The sequence below is a fragment of the Hyperolius riggenbachi genome, chromosome 3, assembly GCF_040937935.1.
Source record: "Hyperolius riggenbachi isolate aHypRig1 chromosome 3, aHypRig1.pri, whole genome shotgun sequence".
NCBI classification, from domain to species: Eukaryota; Metazoa; Chordata; class Amphibia; order Anura; family Hyperoliidae; genus Hyperolius; species Hyperolius riggenbachi.
The window spans coordinates 221,438,077-221,462,492 of NC_090648.1; the positions used below are offsets into that span (position 1 = coordinate 221,438,077).

Genomic DNA, 24,416 nt, shown 5'->3' on the forward strand with positions numbered 1-24,416 from the left:
CTTTGATGTATAAATGTTGAACATAAGCATTTCCAAGAGATTTTCTAACATTATATACTGGCTATTTGGCAAAAAAAGCAAATGTTACTGATACCTCATGAAAGGTCTCTTCTGTGATGCCACTGTCTTCAATGTGAAGAATGCTATTGAGAGTTTGCACATAGAGCAGATCAACCTCCTCCAAGTCCTCCAGTGTGAGCGGGATACAGCACAGCTGCTTCCAGACCAGGGGGGCCAAGTGCAAATCAAGCGGCTTCTTTGTACGGATAGCCACACCCATAAGAATGCCCAAGAACTTGAACTGCATAAGGTGCTCATCTAATCCAGCAGAAGGGTTAAACAAGAACCTGGCAAAGTTTTAAAAGGGGGGAAAAAATTTAGGTACAGCTATAGTCAGTTTTAACTCCTACTTCATCTCATCCATTAATTTGTTTTGGAGTAGATTTGTACAAAATCAGATAAGCCGAGATACAGTTCACAGAACAGCATGTGTTATGTCTTCCCTGTACCCTCTGTGGTAGAGATGGTGAAAGAGTACATGAGATGATAGTAAAGTAACGTAGCATTAAACGAGCTGTAAAAGTTCAGTACCTGTCCCGGTTATAACCCACTTCAGCAGTTGCATTTGGGGAAGGAATAAGGAGGTCCACCACTCCTGTTTCCAGCTCCTATGGGGAAGACAGCAGAAAATAGAGAAAACATTTAGAGTTTTTAAAAGAACAGTAACAGTCTTCATCTTCAGGTATGCCAGGAAATAAAGGGGTTTCTCCCTTTTAATATCACTTTAAAGACAATTGTCTTTGATGAAAGCCGTACCGAGGTTTTGCAGTCTTGTAATTTCAAAAACCTCTTTTCACCTCAAGAAAAATAAAAAAAAGTTCAAAGACTGCTGATTCACAAAACAAGTGGGCTTCATAAAGGAAAAAATGTAACCATTTTATAGCTGTTAATAGAGGAACTATTTCGATATCCACATCATGTATTAGTTAATATGTCTCAGGTTCCTTACTACCACAATTTTGCAGATTAACAGGCTTCAAAAACTAGACAAAAAAATACAATTGCTGGTGTCCATGACGATAAATCATTCTGCTTTCAGAGATCTCTACACGGTTACTGCTAATGTTATCCAACAGAGTCGCTACCATATAAATCACATTGGCATCAACATGAAGTGCTATATGCTTGCACTGCAGCAAAAACAATCTGCTTTGTACCTTTGAATTACTACAGAACATAAAAAAGTAGTGCTTGCTGAATTCAATGCATGACACAGAGCTGGTGATCATGTTTTAGTAAAAGCGTGAATAAAAGCTGCTTACCTGGCACATCTCGGTTATTGTATCGTCAAACACTCCTCCAGCATCATCAGCTCCCTCTCCTACCAGCTTCACCTTCCAGGCCCGGGATGGGAGACGCAAGTCAGATGCATTTAGCTTTACCACCTGACGGGCAATCTGCACAAAGATGGGCTTACACTTCCTACCTCTGCAAGAGGCAACACATATGAGAGACCAAAGTTAGATACATAAGCAAGAAGTGAAGACGTTCAGGTGAATGAGAATGAAAAGAATATAATCACAAACCTGGTGGAAATTCTCTTCACAGTAATCTGAGGCCCATAGTTCTTCCCCTGAACCATGGTCTTTCCAATAGACCGCACCATAGGTAGTGTGTAAACTCTTGGTGCCAACAGGGGCCTCAACTGGCCTTGCACGATTCCCCATGTTCCTGCATTGTAGTGTGATGTACTACTCTGCAAAGACACAGAAATAAACATGCTAATACAACAAAGAAGCAGCATGGGAAACGGGAGGGTATAAACTGCATGAGTCTCAAAATGGCCATTATTATATTTGCCAAGAATAAAATTTAGAATCATAATAGAATACAGATGATAGACTAAACACCAAATGTCTCATATAGTCTGGGCATTTTCCAGATTTTTTTTAACCAGGATATTAATGGTCTTGTAGCGGATGTAGTTTTTCCTGTATTTGTTGAAGCAATCTCCATTAAAGGAGACAGAAAAAATGCCTGGCTTGGTAGAGGCAGAGACCTTTACCACTAAAACAGCAGGGTCTGGGGGACAAACACTGAATCACAGAAGGCATCCTATTCCAATCAGATTATTGCACTCAAGCTACATACACATGTTCAACAAGAGCACAACGTGCAAACGACCACCCGCACAACACGACGAACCGAACGACCTGACATACCGCACGATCTGTATGTCCACATGTCCGCACAGATAAACGGCCAACTCATTTACATACTGTGAACGATAACGGAACAATGGACTACACATTGAAAACAAGTACAAGTCGCTTAACAGTCGTTCAAACGACTGGGGGCCTATTGAGGGACAATATCAGACGACCGTAGGCCACCATTGATTCGACAGTTGGATCGGGCTCAACGCCTGTTATCACTCGCTCGTCAAGTCGTGTACACACACCTGATTGTCGTCTAACAGTCTAAAACGGACTAAAGTCGGACGGCAATCAGGCAGTTTTGTTGAGTGTGTGTGTACGAGCCTTTACAGGGAAAATGCAGACTCTCTGGAATTTTACTCTACCAAAGGCACAGTTAATAAATTCTTGACTGTTAATCAGATCTACATAAATACTATGTACGTAAATACTATGGTTGATAGTGAATAGCACACTTGCCTTGTAATACTGGGTCCCGACTTCGAGTCTGGGGAGGGCACTAACGGCACATAGTTTGTATATTCTCTCAGTGTTTGTACGGGTTTGCTCTAGTAGTATCGTAGGTCAATTTCCTCTCATATCCCAAAAAACACACAGATTAGTTAACTGGTTTTCCCCAAAAATTGCCCTTTGAGGATGATGGACATATGACTATGGTAGGGATTAGATTGTGGGCCTACTGAGGGACAGTTAGAACGATGCAGGTTATGATGAGACAATCTAGTCTGCAGAAGATGTTCTTACTGTAGTAATAGAAAATAGATAAATAAAAACATGGCAGAGAAGAACTTGGTACCTGATTATTGGGGCTTAGGTTCAATAGCCTCCAAGATGAGTACATAAGATCAGAGAAGTGGTAGAGAAGACGCAGTCTAGCCCGGACTGTGTGGGTGCAGATATCTTTCAAACCGCTGTACTGTGGAGGGATGGCATCAGGAAGCCCCAGCTGTAATGGCACTGAGACACCTGCAAATTCAGAATCTTATAGTGTTTAGTAAAAAAAAACATATACACATAAATTCAATGACAAGTATTTAAGAGAAATCATTGCTAGGAGAAATATGTCAGCTGCCACTTGTGACTCCATCTTTAAATACCAAACACTGGAGTACCTGATTATATTAAAGTGGTCTAAAACTCTGACATAACATTCAATATAAATGTGTTTTCCTATTTTGTATTACTCATACAGTTATCATATTTGCTTTTGTGCAGACGTAATATTGTCTGCTTACAAATTACAAGTTTCCAAAGTGTAGTTTTTCTTACCCTGAAAGCTGGCATTGCATTTTATTCTTTTTCTATTATAACTGCACTTTATTATATATTAAAATCTTCTAATGAGCCATTCTGAACACTGTGTGTGCCTGAAACAGACAGTTTCTCAGAGTGTTTGTTTACATTCCAGTGTTGATACATTTGTGGTTAACAAGTAAAAAAATATACTGTTATCTCCAGTTTGGATTTGAAGCTGAATAGCAGGAGAAAGTGCTTTGTTTAACCATTTCAGTGATGTTCTGCTAGAATTTTTTTCTGGGATAGTAGCTTTCAAGCTGTGAGGAATCATTTAGAGCAAAGCAGAAATGCTGACTTTCAGACCACTTTAAGGATGGCTAAGCAAATGCAGGGAGTGCACTGCAAAAACAAATATTGAAATATCTCTTTAAGTAGCCAGAGTAACAGAAGCCTGAGAACTGAGGGAGCAGCACTTGAAATGACAGATCTAGAAAGGAAACCAGGAGACAACCTAAGCACCTCTCATGGCAAAGGAAGAGCCTAATCAAAGCAGCTGTGAAGGAGTTAAAGTGAAAGTATCAGTCAGCCCTCAATATAGGAGCAGCAGACAGAAAGGTAACCATCTGTGCGATGTTGGCAACCGCATACATTTTTTTTCAGCAGCTTCAGACACTATAAGTAAAACAATCTAATTATCTAAAACTGAGAAAGCAAATTTTTTTTATGCCCAATAATCACCTGGAGCACGAGGCGGTACAGGAGTTGCTGTCCATGCTGCACTGTGGCACCTCCCTGCAGAGATCTGACGAATGTTCTTCCCTTGAAGTGCAGTGACCAGTGTAGGCTCACGCACATGGTTGGTGTGACCAAGTCCAAGCTGCGAGAATACAAAGGAAATTTCCAGTATGTCACAGCTCGATTAACTTTAGCAGCAGAAAACAAAATAGAATTGTGTTGCATTAAAGCCTCTGTATCTTAGCTTTCCGTGTTGTTCAAGAAAGCAGCGGTTTAAAGTGTTCGTGTACTTATAATTAAGTGTGCATAAAAAGTATTATACTGCAAACACACAATGGATAAATGATGCTTGAAATTATCTTTTATGATCATTTAGGGTGATAGTTTACCCTGAACAGATGAGCTAGTTTGCTCTGTACCAAGCCACCAAATCTGTACTAAGGGAGAGAGAGGGGGGGGGGGTGAGAAGATGTCTCACTGCAGCTCAAAGTGGCAAATAAAATATCAGTTAGCCAAGCAGTGTTAAACTCCATGGGTTGCTTAAGTCAGAGACCGGCAAAGTTGAAGGACACCTGTTTTCCCAGGAAGCAATCATGATCATTCTGAGCAATGAAACTCTAGTGTATGTGGCTGAATAGTGGGGTCTTAACCAATCGTGCAATATACTTGCATTCTTTATTTTAACCCCATAATCCCCAACTAAATCCAAAGTTCAGAAAGGCAAAATTCTAACACCAATCAGGATTAGTTGAATGTTAACAGTGTATAGAAGCAAAGTGATAAATTGAATACGTTTTTGAAGGGACAACACCAATCCATCCATAGTTGATTCCATGCTTTCAGTTAACTACCAAGCACTGGAATGCATGAGAAATTGCAGTATTATACAGAAATAAACAAATTGAGTACAACTGGTTGTAGGTGAAAGGTGAGTTTACAAGAATGGTTGTTTTTCCCCTTCTCATTTTTGATTCATTCATTAGGACTGTGAACTCTGCAGTGGCACAGTGGAGGTACAAAGCTAATAATGATGGTATCTGCAAGTACAGTGCACTGTATGCTTTTATAGTACTGTTAGTAAAATTATGAGACCATTTCTTAAGAAATTTCTATATCAAATGCAAATAAGAAATGATTTCCTCTAATGTAAATTACAAAAGGATTTGTAGCTGTAAGTACTTACCTGCCCCTCTGAGTTGCTTCCCCATGCATACACTTCCCCAATGGAGGAAAGAGACAGTGTGTGTTCTGCACCCACTGCAATATCTTCAATGAAAATTCCCAGAAGACCAGGAACGAGCTGAGGACGATTGTGATTCCTCGCTCGACCTTCAGGCAAGCCAATCAGTCGGTCTGGATGAAGACAAAAAGACAAAATGGTGTGCTCAATAGGAAGTAATAATAAACACATCATACGTACAGTATATGAATACAAATAAGTGAGCAGAATATGGTGATCATCAAATAAAAGGTAATTGAACAGACAAATAAAGGTTGTTGTTCCTCAGAGGTATTAGGATTTCAAAACACCAACCTTGACCGAATGTGTAAACATGACCATCTTTAGTCAGTGCGACCGAAAACTGTGTTCCACAAGCCACCTTCTTGATACCGATTCCACACAGAATGTCTACTTTCTACAGAAAAACCAAAAGATATATTAGCCAATACAAAGATTTGTCATCTCAATACCAAAAATGTGGGAGGAGCATGAAATACTAAGAATATATCTATAGGCCTCCTTTCACTTCCAAAGGAACAAACCCATCCAATCACACCCAGCTATTGGACTGGATTATAAAAAAATATTTAATAGTTGTAAAGACTTGAGACTTCTAGCAGACATGTTGAGCTTGAAATAACTGTATAATACAGCCAATGGTAAGTTAAGTAGTAAAGCAAACAGTTGTTAATATTTTAATGCAAGTTCCATCTCACATCTTCAATAACGATCTGTCCTCATAAGGACAAGCATTACAAAAATGACCATACACCAATAGATCCCAGAACAAAACAGAGCAAAGCAGCTTCCCATGTTGTCACCTGAGGAGAAGATTTAGCTGTAGAGTTTCCCAAACCAAGCTTTCCATAATCGCCATCTCCAAATGCCCAGACTAATAAGCCATCTGCAGACACAGCTAGTGTGTGGTTTAACCCACAGGCCACCTGCACAAAAGAACATGAACATTTATCAGTAGATGTAGTCTGCATTTGCATAGGATTTCTCCTATCTACGTAACACTGTTGATATTTTTACAAAGTAAATTGCAAATGAAATCATAGCAATGCTATTCAAAAACCTCCTCTGTACTTGGAGTGTTTTATTATAGTATGTATATACTATGATTGTATTTATGTCGCAAGGCAAAGAGAATAGGCAATTGTGGGTCCCACAGAAGATGTCGCTGTATAGATAAAGTAAAATATTGTGATCACTATAACGTTAGGAAGTCCATTATTGACATTGGAATTTAACTAAATGTAGCTCAATATAAAGGTCTATAGTAATCTAACAAAATGTAGCAGAAGGCTTTGTATACACCATCCAAGTTTCCATCAGATCCATGGGTGGAACAGATAATTTCCGATAGGTCTGGTCAGCTGGCGATCGATAACAGAATCAATTTTACAATCACCACTGAACAAAATCAATCCTGTTATTGATCGGAAGTGGATCGGACCTGTTGTAAATATCGATTCGACCATTGATCTGACAATTGCATGGTGTGTACCAGCCTTAAAGATGACATATACAAGGAAGACTAATGGTCTGCCATGTTTTCATATTACAGTTAGCATTATTGAACAAATGAAGGTAGGAGCCACGTTTCTAATTTTGAAATACGGTAAATTTGAGGCTGTAGATAGAGCAATCATTTGTGTCACCTGGCCAATGTGAAATCCTTCAAGTGCAGTCACTCGTTCCGGCAATTTCTTGTTGGATGTGTTCCCCAAGCCCAGGCGTCCATAATCTCCATTTCCGAATGTAAAAAGTTTCCCATCAGCTGTCACCACTGCTGAATGTTTGAAGCCACAGGACATCTAAAATTTGGATCAGAAGATTTGTCAACGTGGAAACATCCAATGAACAAAATATAAAAGGATTAAAGGGCAATAACTTCATAAAAAAGGGTGAGGAACTCTCACCAGTGGTCAGTAGCAATATCACCCCCTGCTTACACTTATAATTGTGATCACCTTCTGTAGCATATAGTATGCCACCTCTATTTAACAATCAGTAGTTTAATATCATTTAAACGCATGTATAATCGCACCACCATAGCAATATATCCATTATAATGACTAGTCACATAAGTTTATAGCCATACAAGTGTGATACCTCTCAATCAGTGGATGCAGTTTCAGGTAGTTATGGGACCCACTTGAGTGTTTTTTTGGCAGTGTTTTGGATTGCCAACAGTCGCCGGCCATTCCAAAAATCGCTCTGCCAATGTCAATGGTGGGGAAGCCACCCCTGCAATTGCGAACAGACCAGATTGCTATCACGGGTCCTGCAGCATTTTAGGATTGACTGCACTCTAGTAGGTAGGAGTGCTGCAAAATTGCTTTGGAATTGCTTTTCTTACAGTGGCCTTGCAAATAAAGTTTTTTACTAACCGGGTCTCCTAATGCCCAGCTTCTGGCACATAGCCCCTCCCCTAGCACAAGAGCTCATCTCTCCTCCTCTAATTAGATACAGACTAGAGCCTATGACCTCTTGTGCTAAGGGGTGGGGCTACCCGCTGAAAGCCGGACATCAGGAGACCTGGTAAGGATATTAAACTTTATTTATACAAGCTAAAAGCAAAATCGGAAGCACTTCCAAACTCCCCTCTAATCGCCCAGCAAATCACCCAAGGGATCGTAGACACTGTAGAAACGAGGGGAAAAAAAACACAGGGACACCGGGAGCCAATTCTGGTGTATTATTGTAGGCCAGTTGGCTGAGGTAAAAGTAAATTATACTTACAAGTGTTGGTTGCTCGAAGAGGCAACCACTCATCTAGGCATGTGGGGAAGTCCCGTCCCCACTAGGTCTTTCAAGGATTGGTTGCTGCTGCTTACAAAGGCTTCACTCCACCAAGGTGTAGTGAAAACCACACTATGTGGGGTGGTAAACAGGATACTGAGAAGATGGGAGGCGCCCTTGGAAATAGAAGATACGTGTGTATATATATATATATATATATATATATATATATATATATATATATATATATTCGCCAAAAATTATTAATTCAGGAATAAAATTTCTTGCCTACCTTAAACAAGAAGACATCCACTTAATAGAATTTTGGTACTTGAAGTCTGAAGTGCTGATTGCTAACAAATACCAAAATTATTTTATTAAGTGAATGTCTCCTTGTTTAAGGTAGGCAAGAAATTTCATTCCTTAATTATTTTTGGTGAATATATACACGTATCTACTATTTCCAAGGGCCCCTCCTATCTTCTCAGCACCCAAGGAATCGCTGCACAAAGCACTTGAGCTTAGGGATTGCTGTTGCAAGTGCAGCAGCAATCCCTAGTGGTTCCCTGGTCTAAGAGGTTGGCTATGTTCTAAAAATGTTTTATCTCATTGACCATTAAAAAAAAAAAAAAAAAAAAAATGTCTTGTACGAACAAAAATAAAATGGGAACCAAGGTCAGCTTCAACGATAGGAATGTTATTAGTGCAAAATTTAAACTGTGAGTAAAGAATTGTTAAATACAGAAGAGGTCACTGCTTGGGTTTACCTGCACCACTTCTTCTCCTTGTAACGCTTCAATCTGTCTCGGTCTCCTCTGACGGTCACTATTTCCATGCCCCAGTTTTCCATAATCTCCATCTCCCCAGCTGAACACCTCCCCACTTTCTGTTAGGGCCATAGAGTGTCCATCTGAGCCACAAGATGTAACCAGCTGTGTTACCACAAACCCTGTTGCCAAAAAACAGAAAGGCCAATTCAGAAAATTGAAATAAAAGAAAATATGCCTGTACCAGCCATTCAGTTGTTAGAGGATACTGTTTGCCCTGTAAATATAGAATTTCCACCTCACATATCAGCAACAAATAGCTGCCTGCCTAGAGCCCTCTTTGATGAAGCCTTATAGGTCTAGGTAATGATTTGTTGTCTTGTGTAAAGGTTTTTTTTACATCTTTGATAACCTATATGTTTTATGCTTTCATTCTTCCATAAACTTTATTAAAGCATACACAAATGCACAACATTTATACTAAATCACATCAAATGTGTCCTTTGAAAAGTAAAGTATAACTGATTTTCTCCCCTATAAAAAGCTCTGAGAACTGCCTGTCTGCCTGATATGTAGATGTAGTTTCACCACACAAGCCCAGTGCTACAGCAAACATTGCAACTATAGACAATTCTAAATTATGATGTTCAGTGTTAAATGCAGAGCACACAACAAGCATGCTGATAAAACACAGCCATGGGTAGACTAATTTATGGGTAGACTAATTTATGTCCAGGTTTGCTGAATCCCAAAATATTTCCAGCGAAGATGCTTGGACGTCTCTGGAAATGCCTTTCAATCAAGCTTATAGTGTAAGAATGTGGGGAAGAAACCCCAAGACACTGCAATAACATTGGTTACATGTCACCCATCACCTTGGTATGTATGTCTCTAGTATGTGACAGAAGCATTTTTATTACACCAACTGTAGTGAATACGTATCTGGGAACAAAATCGGCAAAGCAAGCCATGTGCACCCATTGAAACATAGTAAGCAGTCTCTTCAGTTCACCTGAGAACTCTTACATGGAGTATAAACTTCCCACTATTTTGAAACCCTTTACTCATTACGAATTGCTTCTCCACCAGCAGATATGGCACAGTTATGCCTTACCTTGCAAAGCAGAAATGACAGTCAATACATGAAGATCATCTGAGTTGCCCTGCCCAAGGCGACCATAGCTCCCCTCTCCACAGGCAAGAACCGTGCCATTAGCTTGGATAACAAAGGTGCAATTCTGACCACAAATCACCTGGAAAAGAAGATGCATAAAAAATTGATGGATACACGCGTTAAAAGGGAAGAAATGCTATAAATTAAATGTAATCTACAGTCCTCATACACATTTACATAAACCAGGGTTCCCCAAACTTTTTTGGTCAAGGGCCAGGTCAACATACTTCAGACTGTTGGGGGGCCGGAACATACATAAAATGACGTTGAAAAACATTACATTGAATCTAAGTATTGATTCCCGCCAATCATGCCCGGAGAACTCCCAGCAGCAGCCATTCAGTCATGCGGTGCCCAAAGGAAGTCTTTGTGCACCAGACAGTGAAGCATACCCAGGTGACAACCTGCCGTCCAGTTGGACAGCAGTGTCACCTGATGCAGAATAGGGTTGGAAGCCAGTAAATGACTGCTCGCTGGCTTCTACAGTATGTGGATGGGTGGTGCCAACACTGCTATTCTATATGCGGGCCGCCGATCTTTAACAGCGCAGTGGGCCACATCTACAAGTTATACATTTTGTGTTTGGGGGACAGTGAAAAAGCATCGGGGGGCCACATTCGGCCCACGGGCCATAGTTTGAGGACCACTGACATAGACGGTTAACCTCATATTGCAAATACTGTCTGATTTCTACTGGTAATAACCTTTATTGAACATCCCCAGTCATATTATTTTTTTATAGTGCATCAAAGTAAAGGGTGCAAATTAGGCTGACAGTTCAGTGGAGCAGGACACACCATCTGCTGTACCTTGTCATTTTCGCACATGTTACACAACAATTACATTTTTGTTTTAATAGTTACCCACCCATGCTTGGTAAAGCATCATCAGCAACTCAGTAAAGCATCATGAAGGATTATGCCATTCCATAAATTATTAATAACATTAAATAGTACAAAATACAGAGAGAAAGAACCTTAACTGACCTACTTTGGTGTCTAAGGATATAAATAAAATCCCTAAAATTATAGCATCAATAATGGAAATGGTAAACAGCGCAATTCAGAACTTACTACTTGCTACTATCAACCTACAAATGTATTGAATTATTAGTGACTGATGGTGCTTCTAGCTCTCTTTGTACTGCCTGGGATACCTGCTGTGCCTGAGAGAAGGATGTGGCTGCTGATGGAATCATCACATTTCTACCAGCCTCTGCCAGCTGTCCATGACGCCCTGCTCCCCACAAGTGCACATCACATTTTCCTCCCAGGTGCCAGTCCTGCATAGCGGGGGGAAAGAAACATATTAGCTTGTCTTAAAGGAACACAATCGATTTTACATTTTTTTCCAATTGAGACAGGAATTGTTTGGGGAGTGCTGCTAAGTACTGGTGTATACATTTCACTGGAAACCTCTTTGTTTACGGTTATCAAAATACTTTCAAACTTTACTGATGCCAAAACTGATGATTTTCATACTGTTTTTGCTTTCTAAGAAACATACTCTGTAGTCTGATCTGCAACACTGGCTGTGCACTGAAGCAGACACCCCTTCTGCAATTGATTTGTCCCAATATAGCTAAATCCTACACTCAATAAATTAAAGATTTTGCCTCTGATATTTAACATGAAAAGTAGGAAAATGTTTACACAGCTACTTAGACATTATTTGTACATTGTCATTTTAGAACACTTGGGCATTGATAGTATTCCTGTAAAGAGACTCTGAAGCTTCTTTAAATTAAGGTGTTTATTGCAAAAACCTCTTAAGTATGTTTGCCCTAACTAAAACTCTTCATCCCCGCGGCTGTAATCTAACTAAATCCCCCAAACTGCCTGGGGGAAATCCGGGCAGTGCTTCCGTGAGAGGCAGAGCTTTCAGCTGCAGCTTTGCCTCCCCACGCGTCTAGCAGCCCGGATCGCCGCCTCTGCCCGCCCCTCTCAGTCTTCCTTCACTGAGAGGGGCGGGGGAGAGGCGGAGATACGCGCTGATAGACGCATGTAGAGACAGAGCTTCAGCTGAAAGCTCTGCCTCTCATGGAAGTGCACAGGGCAGCAAAAAACTTTTGCGAGGGGAGTTAAGGGGGATTTAGTTAGATTACAGCCGTGGGGATGGAATGTTTTAGTTAGGGCAAATATACTTAAGAGGTTTTTGTAAAAAAAAAACCTGAATTTAAGGAAGTTTCAGTGTATCTTTAAGTTCAAAAGCAGCACTAAACAGCCTATTGTTGTAGAAGCTGAGAATAACAAAAAAATCAAAAAAAATAAATCCATTTTTTCTCCCTTTAAAATCATGATAACCACTTGTACAACTGCATTTTTTAAATTAAATAGACAATCACATTTTAGTATGTGGTGAGGGGTGCTTAACCTGCTCCTGACCGCCTCACGTCAATGGGAGTGTGGCTCTCTGGGGACATTCTCATGCAGAATGGCGTCATCTCGCTTCTCACGAGATTAGCAGGGAACGAGTGCTCACACGAGCATGCGTTCCCTGCAGACAACATAGGGGGCCGTTGCGAACAGCCTGCAAGCCAGCGACCGGAGCCGGCAGGCTGATTAAATGAAAATAGAAGTAAACAGGTGTACAGCGCTGCGGTCTAGCGCAGCACAGTACAGAGAACAGCATTGTCCCTCTGATGGGCTCACAATCTACTTCCTATCATAGGCATATGCCTGTGTATTTAATGTATTATTATTTTTTATTTATATAGCGCCAACATCTTCCGTAGCGCTGTACATAGTACAAACAAATAATGGGGAACAAATATACATAAGAAATACAAGACACTGTACAGTCATGACATTGAATAGAATAAATACAGATACATACATAGTTTATATGTAGTTGGTACATGTACATATTTTAAAATAACAGCAGTATGAGAAACACTAGGAGGAGGTCCCTGCCCTTGCGGGCTTACAATCTAGAGGGTAGTGGGGAGGAAACAAAAGGGAAGGAAACACAAGGATTAGTGGGTGAGCCAGTGTGCCTTCAGTGCTGCCTATAGCAAATTATAGGCTTGTCTGAACAGGTGTGTTTTCAGAGTACATTTGAAGGTTTCCAGACTCGTGGCGTGACGAACCGGCTGAGGGAGAGAGTTCCAAAGGAGAGGGACAGCCCGTGAGAAGTCTTGGATGTGAGAGTGAGAGGAGGTGACTAGGCTGGAGGACAAAAGGGTCTCATGTGAGGAACGGAGGGTCCGGGCGGGGAGGTATCTGGAGATCAAAGAGGAAATATATGGAGGCGATAGCTTGAGTACAGCTTTGTATGCAAGTGTGAGAAGTTTAAACTGGATCCTTTGGGCAACTGGTAGCCAATGGAGGGATTGGCAGAGAGGGGCTGCCTCAGAGGATCTAGAAGAAAGGTGGATGAGACGGCCGCAGAGTTTAGTAGGGATTGGAGAGGTGCCAGTCTACTTTTTGGTAGACCACAGAGTAGTGTGTTGCAGTAGTCAAGTCGGGAGATGATTAGGGCATGCACAAGCATTTTAGTTGCTTCTTGTGAAAGGAAGGGACGGATTCTGGAAATGTTTTTGAGATGGAAGTAGCAGGAGGTAGTTAAAGTGTTAATATGTGGTTTAAAGGAGAGCTCAGAGTCCAGAGTTACCCCTAGGCAACGAGCTTTGGGGGTTGATGCTATTGGGGTGTTCTCTACATTGATTGTGACAATGGGAGGTGGAACAGAGAGCGAAGGTGGAAATATCACAATCTCCGTTTTGCTCATATTGAGTTTAAGGAAGCGGGATGACAAATGTAGATACAGCGGATAGACATTCGGGGACTTTTGATAGTAGTGTGGAGAGGTCTGGGGAAGAACAATAAATTTGGGTGTCATCAGCATAGAGGCGATATTGAAACCCAAAAGAGCTTATCTGTCCCAGGCCATGGGAGTAAATGGAAAAGAGGAGGGGTCCAAGGACGGACCCTTGTGGTACTCCCACAGACAGTGGGCGCGGAGAGGAGTTGGTATTGGCATAGGAGACCATGAAAGAACGTCCAGACAGGTAAGAGTTGAGCCAGGAGTGTGCTAGGCCCTTGATTCCCAGTGTTGAGAGGGTCTGGAGAAGTAGGGTATGATCAACAGTGTCGAAGGCAGAGGACAGATCTAGGAGTATTAGTACCGAAAATCTGCCTTTGGCTTTAGCAGCTAGGAGGTCATTGGCAACCTTAGTGAGAACGGTTTCTGTAGAGTGTTGAGGGCGGAAGCCAGACTGGAAGGGTTCCAACAGGGAATTAGCAGAGAGAAAGTTAGACAACTGAGTAAATGTGGCGTTCCAACAGTTTGGAGGCAAAGGGAAGGAGAGAGACTGGGCGGTAATTAGAAAGGGCAGTAGAGTCTAAAGAGGGTTTTTTGATTAGTGGTGTTATGATAGCTTGTTTAAATGAAGAAGGGAAAGTGCCAGTTGAGATGGAAAGGTTAAACAGTGTTGTTAAAGCAGGAATGAGGGAGGAGGAGAGCTGGGGGATAAGATGAGAGGGAATAGGGTCTGAGGCGCATGTAGTAAGAAGAGCTTTAGAGATTAGTGAAGAAAGATGCTGTTCAGTTAAGGCGGAGAAGATTGTTAGTGGGGAGGAGGTTTGAGTGGGTGAGTGGTTATGTGGAGAGGGATAGTTGATAGTAGGGGAGCTGCTGGGCAGAGAGGAAAAAGGAAGAGGTGATTGGACCGGTGAAGAAGGTTGCTTTTGAAAGCTGTTCTGTAGTGTTTCAATTTTGCTCACAAAATATGCTGCAAAGTCTTCTGCAGACAAGCTTGTGGTTGTAGGGGGAGGCGGGGGGTGGAGAAGAGAGCTGAAGGTGTTGAAAAGTTGGTTTAGGGTTATGGGATTGTGAAGAAATAAGTGTAGAGAAGTATGACTGCTTTGCAAGTGAGAGAAAGTCCCTAAGCTGGAGTAGCGGGTTTTTATACTGGGCGAAGTCATCTGCATTGGAGCTTTTCCTCCACTGCCGTTCTGCTGCCCTGGACTGTCTTTTCAGTTGTTTGATGGGTTCAGTCAGCCAGGGCTGTCTGTTGATGCGGCGGGGTCGGAAGTTGGTGAGAGGGGCGGCTGTGTTCATGACAGCGGTGACTGTGGTGGAGTAGTAGATGGATGCTGACTCGGGGTCAGTGTAGGATGACAGGGAGCCCAGGGGTTTTAGAGAGTCAGCTAGGGAGCAGAGGTCGAGGTTGCGATAATTCCTGCATAAGTGTGATGGCTGCACTACAGTAGTTGGAGGAGGCAGGGAGGGGCTGATTGTAAAAGTTATGAGTGCGTTGATCGTAGCGTAGGACCAATTTAGGTTGGGGGGGGGGGGGGGGGGAAGAGTGTGATTAAAAATAGCAAAAGAAAGCTTTTTTTTTATAATAAAAAAAACAAACAAAACACGATTGCAGCAGCAAACAGATACCTCTAAATGAAAGCTCTATTGGTGGGAAGAAGAGGAGGAAAATTTGGGTGCTAAGTTGTATGACCAAGCAATAAACTGTTAAAGTTGTGAAGTGCTGTATTGTAAAAAATCGCTTGGTCACTAGGGGTGTAGAAACCTCTAGTCCTCAGAGTGACTGGAAGCAACAAGAGATCTTCCAAGTGGACAGAGCGTGTTAGGCTAATGATGGAAAAGCTATATACATGTTCTGAGTGACTAGTGTGCAAAATCACCGCATGCAGTTTATAATGTGTGGAATTTATTCTGGCAATGTGTACAGCTGAACTGAAAGGATGCTTATTTCTCAACAAAGATGGAGTTTGGAATGGAATCTGGCTTTATAAGAGCTCAGTAAAATCTCTTCCGGTAGATGGTGGCAACGGTGATTCCAGGCAGTGAAATTACTACTATTGTCATCCTGTCTCTAGATTCCCTTCAGAACTACAGCCTTACTTGGCCAGATACGGTAGTTGCAGCCTGTGTTTTATCATCGTTCCACCTCACGTCCACAAACAAGTCACGCCCATTCTGGCCATCTGTTAGCTCTGCCCTTCTCCTAAATGATTTTAGTCACATCTTTGGCACTATACCGCTCCATCACAGCACTGCCTCTCCAGCAACTCTGCTTGAGTATAGGTCTCATGCTGCAGGGACTGTAGATAGCTGGTAAGCATAGTTTTCTGAATCAGGCTTGCAATAACAGAGGTTTCAGCTTCTCATGCATATGTATGTACAGAGCAAAAACATCCAAGCTACAACACTCTGCTGCTGTAGGTATGCAAAAGAAGATACTGTAGCACGACAGACTGGATAGTTCTCCTGAGTCATCTCCAGTGACTAGTTTTGGATTGCTTCACTAACAATGACACATTTGGTTTCATAGCTTCCATACAATTTATATATGGAGGCTTCATTAAAGGGGAAATAGTGTGAGAAGGACCAAAGCTTTTTCTTTTTTTATGTATTTATTTGTACCACATACCTCTGGCCTAGATGTAGCCCATGCCATAATGTGTTCATCTGTCCCATTCATCCATTTGCTGTTGTCCTGTTATGTAACAGAAAGTATACAATTATTCTCCATGGCTTTAGAAGTATTGGAAAACTGCAGGAAGTAAAATTACTAACATGACTGTGTAGCACAGTGAAATGTTCAAATACTTACTGTATGTTTAAAAGTTAAGTTACGGTAATTCACAAAGAAGAAAACCCATTTTTTTTCAAGAAACAATTTGGATAAGAGCAGTCATTTTTAGAGAAGCGATTTCACATACCATTAATAGCCTTAGCTCTTCCTCTGGGACTGGTTCCAGGTCAGGAACTGTGAAGGATCCTGGGAACTGTGCTCCTCTGGCTAAGGCCTCTGCAGCTTTAATGGTGGTAGAGAAACACTCTAACCAGGCCCATTCAGCAGGATTCCAGGAAGAGGGCTCTGGTGGAGCCAGGCGGTGGTGAGAAGGGATAGGTGGGCTGCACAGAAGCTGGTCAAGGTTCAGACCAACAGCCAGTGAAGCTAGGCACTGCATATACGGACTGTGTACCAGCTGATCTCCACACACAACATAGGGCTGGAATAAGACAGAACAGTCAGCAAATGGCCTTCAGGAACACAGGTTTTAATGTATGTGTAGATAAATGAACAGGATACACATACAGGCGAGCTGGATACATGTAAGCATGTTTATTTGTACCCGGCTTTTAAAATGCAATTCTAGTCACATAGATGTGACTACAGTTTTTAAGTGACAAGACAAATCCAATAGTTTTTTGTTAAAGGCAGTAATTACTATATTTTGCAATGTTTGTTCTAAAATGGCTGTATGAGCGGCCTTCTCCCCTTGGTTCTTGCTTGCATAACTCCTGAACAAGTCAAATCCAATTTACTGCTAGAGTCACAAACTTTCTATTTGCAACCTATTTTCTCAGCTCTAGTGGACCTGACTCAGAACTTTCTCTCTGCTCTAAAAGATAAGCAACAGCATAATAAACTTAAGAAAAACATTTCTCGGTTACAATTCCCAAGAAGTCCTGCAATAAATCTGCAGTTTGTCTACTTCCTGCTTTTATGGAAGCAGACAAAGAGTTAACATCCTGTGTAGCTCAGGCTGCCAAAATTCTTCAGCTGACATTAAATTACAATCGTGATTACTTGCAGCTGAGGGAGAATTAGTCAGGCTCTTCACTCAAAACTAAAACAGGGTGGATTAATCTGTGTTTTCCTTGTGTCCCATGCATGAGTTCAGGTCCACTTTAACTCCTATGTTTGCTTAGCTAATTAAGAGGAGCTGTCAGCTATACTATCTCAGGAAAAAAAAACACACACACACACACACACACACACACACACACACACACACACACACACATATCTATACACACACACGTATGTACGTACGTACGTACATACATACATACATACATACATACATACATACATACATACGTGTGTGTGTATATATATATATATATATATATATATATATATATATATATATATATATATATATATATATATATATATATATATATATATATATACACATACACACATATATACAGTGGTGTGAAAAACTATTTGCCCCCTTCCTGATTTCTTATTCTTTTGCATGTTTGTCACACTTAAATGTTTCTGCTCATCAAAAACCGTTAACTATTAGTCAAAGATAACATAATTGAACACAAAATGCAGTTTTAAATGATGTTTTTTTATTATTTAGTGAGAAAAAAACCTCAAAACCTACATGGCCCTGTGTGAAAAAGAAATTGCCCCCTGAACCTAATAACTGGTTGGGCCACCCTTAGCAGCAATAACTGCAATCAAGCATTTGCGATAACTTGCAACAAGCCTTTTACAGCGCTCTGGAGGAATTTTGGCCCACTCATCTTTGCAGAATTGTTGTAATTCAGTTTTATTTGAGGGTTTTCTAGCATGAACCGCCTTTTTAAGGTCATGCCACAACATCTCAATAGGATTCAGGTCAGGACTTTGACTAGGCCTCTCCAAAGTCTTCATTTTGTTTTTCTTCAGCCATTCAGAGGTGAATTTGCTGGTGTGTTTTGGGTCATTGTCCTGCTGCAGCACCCAAGATCGCTTCAGCTTGAGTTGACGAACAGATGGCCGGACATTCTCCTTCAGGATTTTTTGGCAGACAGTAGAATTCATGGTTCCATCTCTCACAGCATGCCTTCCAGGTCCTGAAGCAGCAAAACAACCCCAGACCATCACACTACCACCACCATATTTTACTGTTGGTATGATGTTCTTCTGCTGAAATGCTGTGTTACTTCTATGCCAGATGTAACGGGACACGCACCTTCCAAAAAGTTCAACTTTTGTCTCGTCGGTCCACAAGTTATTTTCCCAAAAGTCTTGGCAATCATTGAGATTTTTTTTTAGCAAAATTGAGACAAACCTTAATGTTCTTTTTGCTTAAAAGTGGTTTGTGCCTTGGATATCTTCCATGCAGGCCGTTTTTGCCCAGTCTCTTTCTTATGGTGGAGTCGTGAACACTGACCTTAATTGAGGCAAGTGAGGCCTGCAGTTCTTTAGATTTTGTCCTGGGGTCTTTTGTGGCCTCTCGGATGAGTTTTCTCTGCGCTCTTGGGGTAATTTTGGTCGGCCGGCCACTCCTGGGAAGGTTCATCACTGTTCCATGTGTTTGCCATTTGTGGATAATGGCTCTCACTGTGGTTTGCTGGAGTCCCAAAGCTTTAGAAATGGCTTTATAAGCTTTACCAGACTGATAGATTTCAATTACAGTACTTTTGTTCTCATTTGTTCCTGAATTTCTTTGGATTTTGGCATGATGTCTAGCTTTTGAGGTGCTCTTGGTCTACTTCTCTGTGTCAGATAGCTCCTATTTAAGTGATTTCTTGATTGAAACAGGTGTGGCAGTAATCTAATAATATATCTTATCTAAAGTTTAGATAGTTTACACAGCAAATCTAGCTGCAAACAGCTTTAATAAAATATGATTATTTCTTCCTGTGATACAATGACAGCAGCCATGTTGATTGTAAACATTACACAGAGGCAGGGTCATCTGCATCTTGAGCAAAAAACCTAATCCCTGCTCCTCCTCCCCTCTGCCTCTGAAATCTCTGGCTAGTAATACCTCCCCCTCCTCCTGCCCAGACTGAGCTCCCATGAGCCCTTGCTACTGTCTGAAAGTGCCTTGGCTCTCTGAAAACCTGTGGGCGTGGCTTGTTTAGTTTACAGGGAATTAGAGTATTAAAACAAAAACAAAGTATTTGGCTTGAGGAATGCCCTATAAACAATAGGAAAGGAACACAAGTATGCAATGAAAAAAAGTTCATCTCGGATCCACTTTAAATATATCATATAGGAGACACACACCGTGATATTTGAGAAGTGAAATTAAGTTTGTTGGATTTACAGAAAGTGTGCAATAATTGTTTAAACACAATTAGGCAGGTGCATAAATTTGGGTACCACAAAAGAAATTAAATCAATATTTAGTAGATCCTCCTTTTGTAGAAATTACAGCCTCTAAACGCTTCCTGTAACTTCCAATGAGAGTCTGCATTCTGGTTGAAGGTATTTTGGACCATTTCTCTTTACAAAACATCTCTAGTTCATTCAGGTTTAATGTCTTCCAAGCATGGACAGCTCTCTAACTCACGCCACAAATTTTCAATTATATTCAGGTCTGGGGACTAAGATGACCATTCCAGAACGTTGTACTTGTTCCTCTGAATGAATGCTTTATTGGATTTTGAGCAGTGTTTAGGGTCATTTTCTTGTTGAAAGATCCAGTCCCGGCGCAGCTTCTGCTTTGTCACTGATTACTGGACATTGGTCTCCAGAATCTGCTGATACTGAGTGGAATCCATACGTCCCTCAACTTTGACAAGATTCCCAGTCCCTGCACTGGCCACACAGCCCCACAGCATGATGGAACCACCACCATATTTTACTGTAAGTAGCAGGTGTTTTTCTTGGAATGCTGTGTTTTTCCTCCATGCATAATGCCCTTGTTATGCCCAAATAACAAAATTTTAGTTTCATCAGTCCACAGCATCTTATTCCAAAATGAAGCTGGTTTGACCAAATATGCTTTAGCATACCTCAATCGGCTCTGTTTGTGCTGTTGGGGAAGAAAAAGCTTCCTCTGCATCACTCTCACATACAGCATCTCCTTGTGTAAAGTGCGCCAAATCGTTGAACGATGCACAGTGACTCCACCTGCACCAAGATGATGTTGTAGGTCTTTGGTGCTGGTCTGTGGGTTGATTGACTGTTCTCACCATTCGTTGCTTCTGTTTATCCGAGATTTTTCTTGCTCTGCCACTTCAAGCCTCAACTTGAACTGAGCCTGTGGTCTTCCATTTCCTCAATATGTTCTTAACTGCGGAAACAGACAGCTGAAATCTCGGAGACAGCTTTCTGTATCCTTCCCCTAAACCATGATGGTGAACAATCTTTGTCTTCAGGTCATTTTAGAGTTGTTTTGAGACCCCCATGTTGCTACTCTTCAGAGAAAATTAAGAGGAGGGAAACTTACAATTGACCCCCTTAAATACTCTTTCTCATAATTGGGTTCACCTGTGTATGTAGGTCATTGGGGGACATTTATCAAGAGTGTCTGAGACAAAAATATTGGTAGGTCTCACGCGTCTTAAAGGAGTTATCACCCGTTTCTAAAGAAAATAAGTGCTACATACCCGGGCCTTCGACCAGCCCCAAGCTCCCAGAATGTCCCTTGCCGCAGCTCTGCCGTCAACAGTTCGCCGCAGCTGCCTCCCGGTTCCCGGCAATGGCGTCAGGACGACCTCCAGGTCGGCCTGTACTGCGCCTGCGCGAGCGGCGCTGTCAATCACCGCCACGTGGACCGAGGCATACTGCGCAGGCGCAGTAGTTCTGCGCCTGCGCAGTACGCTCAGATCCACGTGGCAGGCGCAGTACAGGCCGACCTGGAGGTCATCTTGATGTCAACGCCGGGGACTGGGAGGCAGCTGCGGCGAACGGCTGATGGCAGAGCCGTGGCAAGGGACATGCTGGAAGCTTGGGGCTGGTCGAAGCCCGGGTAAGTAGCACTTATTTTCTTTAAAAACTGCTGATAACTCCTTTAAGAAGTTTTAGAAGGAATCTGCACTGTTGTAAAATAGGAGGAGCTAGGAAGGTCTCTCAGACAGAGCAGTGTGTGAGGGAAATTGCTGTTGCTGAGGTAACCAATACATGTGCTGTATTAATACTAGCAGGCTCTGAGGAGGAATTCAGCAGGGAGGAGAAGCCCTTCACAAATCATGTCTAACCAGCAGTGCTGCACTATCTGGAGAACTGCTATCAAGCACTTCTTATTCTGCAGCTGTTTAGGGATGTATTTGCACTTTTCTTAACTGTAGTGCAGCTCTAGAAATTCATGCTTAACTGCCACTATTAACTAGGATTTAGTAGGTTCTTATCATGCAGAACTGTTCTCCCTGCTGGCTAAAACTGTTTAAGAAGAAAAAACTTTCGGTAATGCTTTGATAAATTTGGCCCATTGAGCTTACCAAGCCAATTTGAGTTCCAATAATTAGTTCTAAGGCCCCCGTTCACATCAGCAAACTCGGATGCCTGTGCGTTCGGAACACAACATGTACGCACGTCATCTGTGTTTGCAAGCGTTGCGTTCTGATCCCATTCACTGAAAAAGAATGGGTCAGCCGCGCGTTTTGTTAAAAAATGCATGCAGCATGCGTTCTGGTCTGGCACGCATGCAGTGTGAACATCAGACAGTGCAGTCTATGCACTTTCTGATGTCCTGCGTGTCGGGCTCCTGCACGCGTTGCCGAAATCCGGACGGCAACGTGTGCAGTGTTAACGAGGCCTAAAGGTTTTGGAATCAATAAAATGACAACAGTGCCCAAATTTATGCACCTGCCTAATTTTATTTTTTTAATTATTGCACATTTTCTGTAAATCCATTAAACTTCATTTCACTTCTCAAATATCACTGCGTGTGTGTTTCCTATATGACATTTTTTATCGTAACAATTAATGATTTATACAGGAAAATACTATCGATTGAAACAACTTTTTTTTTAATACTCTATATTAGTGTACACATTACCACTAGTGCTAGGGGCACTTTATTCACCCAGGTCTCTCTCTCGCTATCCCTGCTTAAAAATTCATTTCTCACACAGCTCATAGTAGTTTGGGTCACCCTGAGCTGCTTGGTTACTCTGTCACACAGCTCACAAATATATTTCACTGTGTCACTCACAGCATGCAGGAGACATGAGGAGAAATAGGCTGATCTGAGGTGGTAACAGGTAACTAAATGAGCTGTAATATTGCTGGAATATAACTAGCTATAACACTAGTCTGTGTTTACACTTGTGATAATTCACTCCAGGCTGCATCCACTTTACAAGCTGCTGAGAGGGGCAGACCACTGTCTACAATTAGCATTATTAGTATCTTTATCAGTCAAGAGAAGCAAAGATAATAAACACACATTGCTAGAATATTTAACCCCTTACCACCATAGCAATAAGATTCTTTCAGCAAGGTGATAATTAAACTATAAACTGAGGAGTTGATAGCAACTCCCCTGTGCAGAGACATGGTCTAGCCCTCTGGGAGCCATAAGTATTTAGATACATTTTGTATCCAACACTGACGCCAAAACTGACGGAGGATTTTACAGCTGAGAGGAACAGCTGTGTGAGGAATCAAATTGCTCCTAGTACTTGCCCTAATGTGTGCTACAACATACAGCATTTAAAAATAAATGCATACATCGATAGTATTCCTTTAACAAGGTTGCCCAAACCTTCGCATCCCACTGTAAGTACCGGTAGATAAATAATTGCTCTACTTACATAACATATGTATTGCACTGTCCACGTTTTGATTTTAGTGATTTTTCTACAGTAAAAAAAGAGAACATCCTTCTTCTATTTCTTAAAGGACAACTGAAGGGAGAGGTATATGGAGGCTGCCATATTTATTTAATTTTGAGCAACACCAATTGCCTGGCAGTCCTGCTGGTCTATTTGACTGCAGTAGTGTCTGAATAACACCAGAAACAAGCATGCAGCTAATCCTGTCAGATCTGACAAAAATGGCAGAAACACCTGATCTGTTGCATGCTAGTTCATGGTCTATGGCTAAAAAGTATTAGAGGCAGAAAATCAGCAGGGCTGCCAGGCAACTGGTATTAATTAAAAGGAAATATACCTCTCACTTCAGTTGTCCTTTAAGTGTGGCTATTTTGAAGCCAATCCTGATGTCATTTCCTGCCCTACTCTCCTCTGCCCGATTTGCCTGCCCTTCACTACTGAAAGTGCATTGTCTCAGCATGAGAAATATTGGCCAATCAGAGAGGAACAGAGGTGTGGGAGGGGAAAACAGGATGGAAAGAGGATTCAGCCAATCAGGCTTCATTAGTTAAGTCTGAGGGGAAGTAGAGAAGCAAATAAAGGACAACTCAGCATGCCCTGCAACTTCCTTTTTGTGTACCAAATTGTGTGCACCAAATAAGAGTCAGGTAAACTGGGAAATTATCATTTATCAACAAGAAAAGTAATAGAGATTTTAACTTTTAGATTGCCTGGTTAGCATCCTTATTACTTGTTTACCAGATAAAAAGAAATAATTGATTTTTTATTTTATGCCTGACAGATACACTTTAACGTTTGAACAGGGCTGGAATCCATGGCTAGGAGGAGACAGGATACTGGAGCACTGTAGAGAAACTTCGGGACACACGTTTTGCGAGCTCCACTGTATGGCTACGGTATGCAGTGGCAATGCTGGGCCACAGGCAACTGGGTATGACAGCTAAAATTAATAGAAGTGTCCATCACCAGCAGTGATGTAATAGTGGCGCAACGTGCCTTCTGCTAAATCCAGATTATTAAACTCTTTAACAAGATGACACACATTTTGCTACAAA

The 24,416-nt window shown here is 41.6% G+C and overlaps 1 protein-coding gene across 8 annotated transcripts in view; it reads right to left on the minus strand.

Moving 5' to 3' along the window:
* Nucleotides 1-24,416, minus strand: part of HERC1 (HECT and RLD domain containing E3 ubiquitin protein ligase family member 1) — a 193,207-nt gene that overhangs the window by 4,425 nt on the left and 164,366 nt on the right. For 7 of the 8 annotated variants that reach the window (XM_068275796.1, XM_068275797.1, XM_068275795.1 and 4 more), the window contains exons 62-76: nucleotides 16,782-17,075; nucleotides 16,490-16,555; nucleotides 11,255-11,380; nucleotides 10,039-10,177; nucleotides 8,925-9,106; nucleotides 7,074-7,229; nucleotides 6,231-6,353; nucleotides 5,722-5,824; nucleotides 5,371-5,540; nucleotides 4,191-4,329; nucleotides 3,013-3,182; nucleotides 1,587-1,756; nucleotides 1,323-1,488; nucleotides 592-668; nucleotides 95-347 (exon numbers count right to left, since the gene is read on the minus strand). In XM_068275796.1, coding sequence (XP_068131897.1) covers nucleotides 95-347; nucleotides 592-668; nucleotides 1,323-1,488; nucleotides 1,587-1,756; nucleotides 3,013-3,182; nucleotides 4,191-4,329; nucleotides 5,371-5,540; nucleotides 5,722-5,824; nucleotides 6,231-6,353; nucleotides 7,074-7,229; nucleotides 8,925-9,106; nucleotides 10,039-10,177; nucleotides 11,255-11,380; nucleotides 16,490-16,555; nucleotides 16,782-17,075 — 2,334 coding nt within the window. The remainder of the gene's footprint in view (nucleotides 1-94; nucleotides 348-591; nucleotides 669-1,322; nucleotides 1,489-1,586; nucleotides 1,757-3,012; nucleotides 3,183-4,190; nucleotides 4,330-5,370; nucleotides 5,541-5,721; nucleotides 5,825-6,230; nucleotides 6,354-7,073; nucleotides 7,230-8,924; nucleotides 9,107-10,038; nucleotides 10,178-11,254; nucleotides 11,381-16,489; nucleotides 16,556-16,781; nucleotides 17,076-24,416) is intronic. The other variant, XM_068275793.1, reaches the window with a different exon arrangement.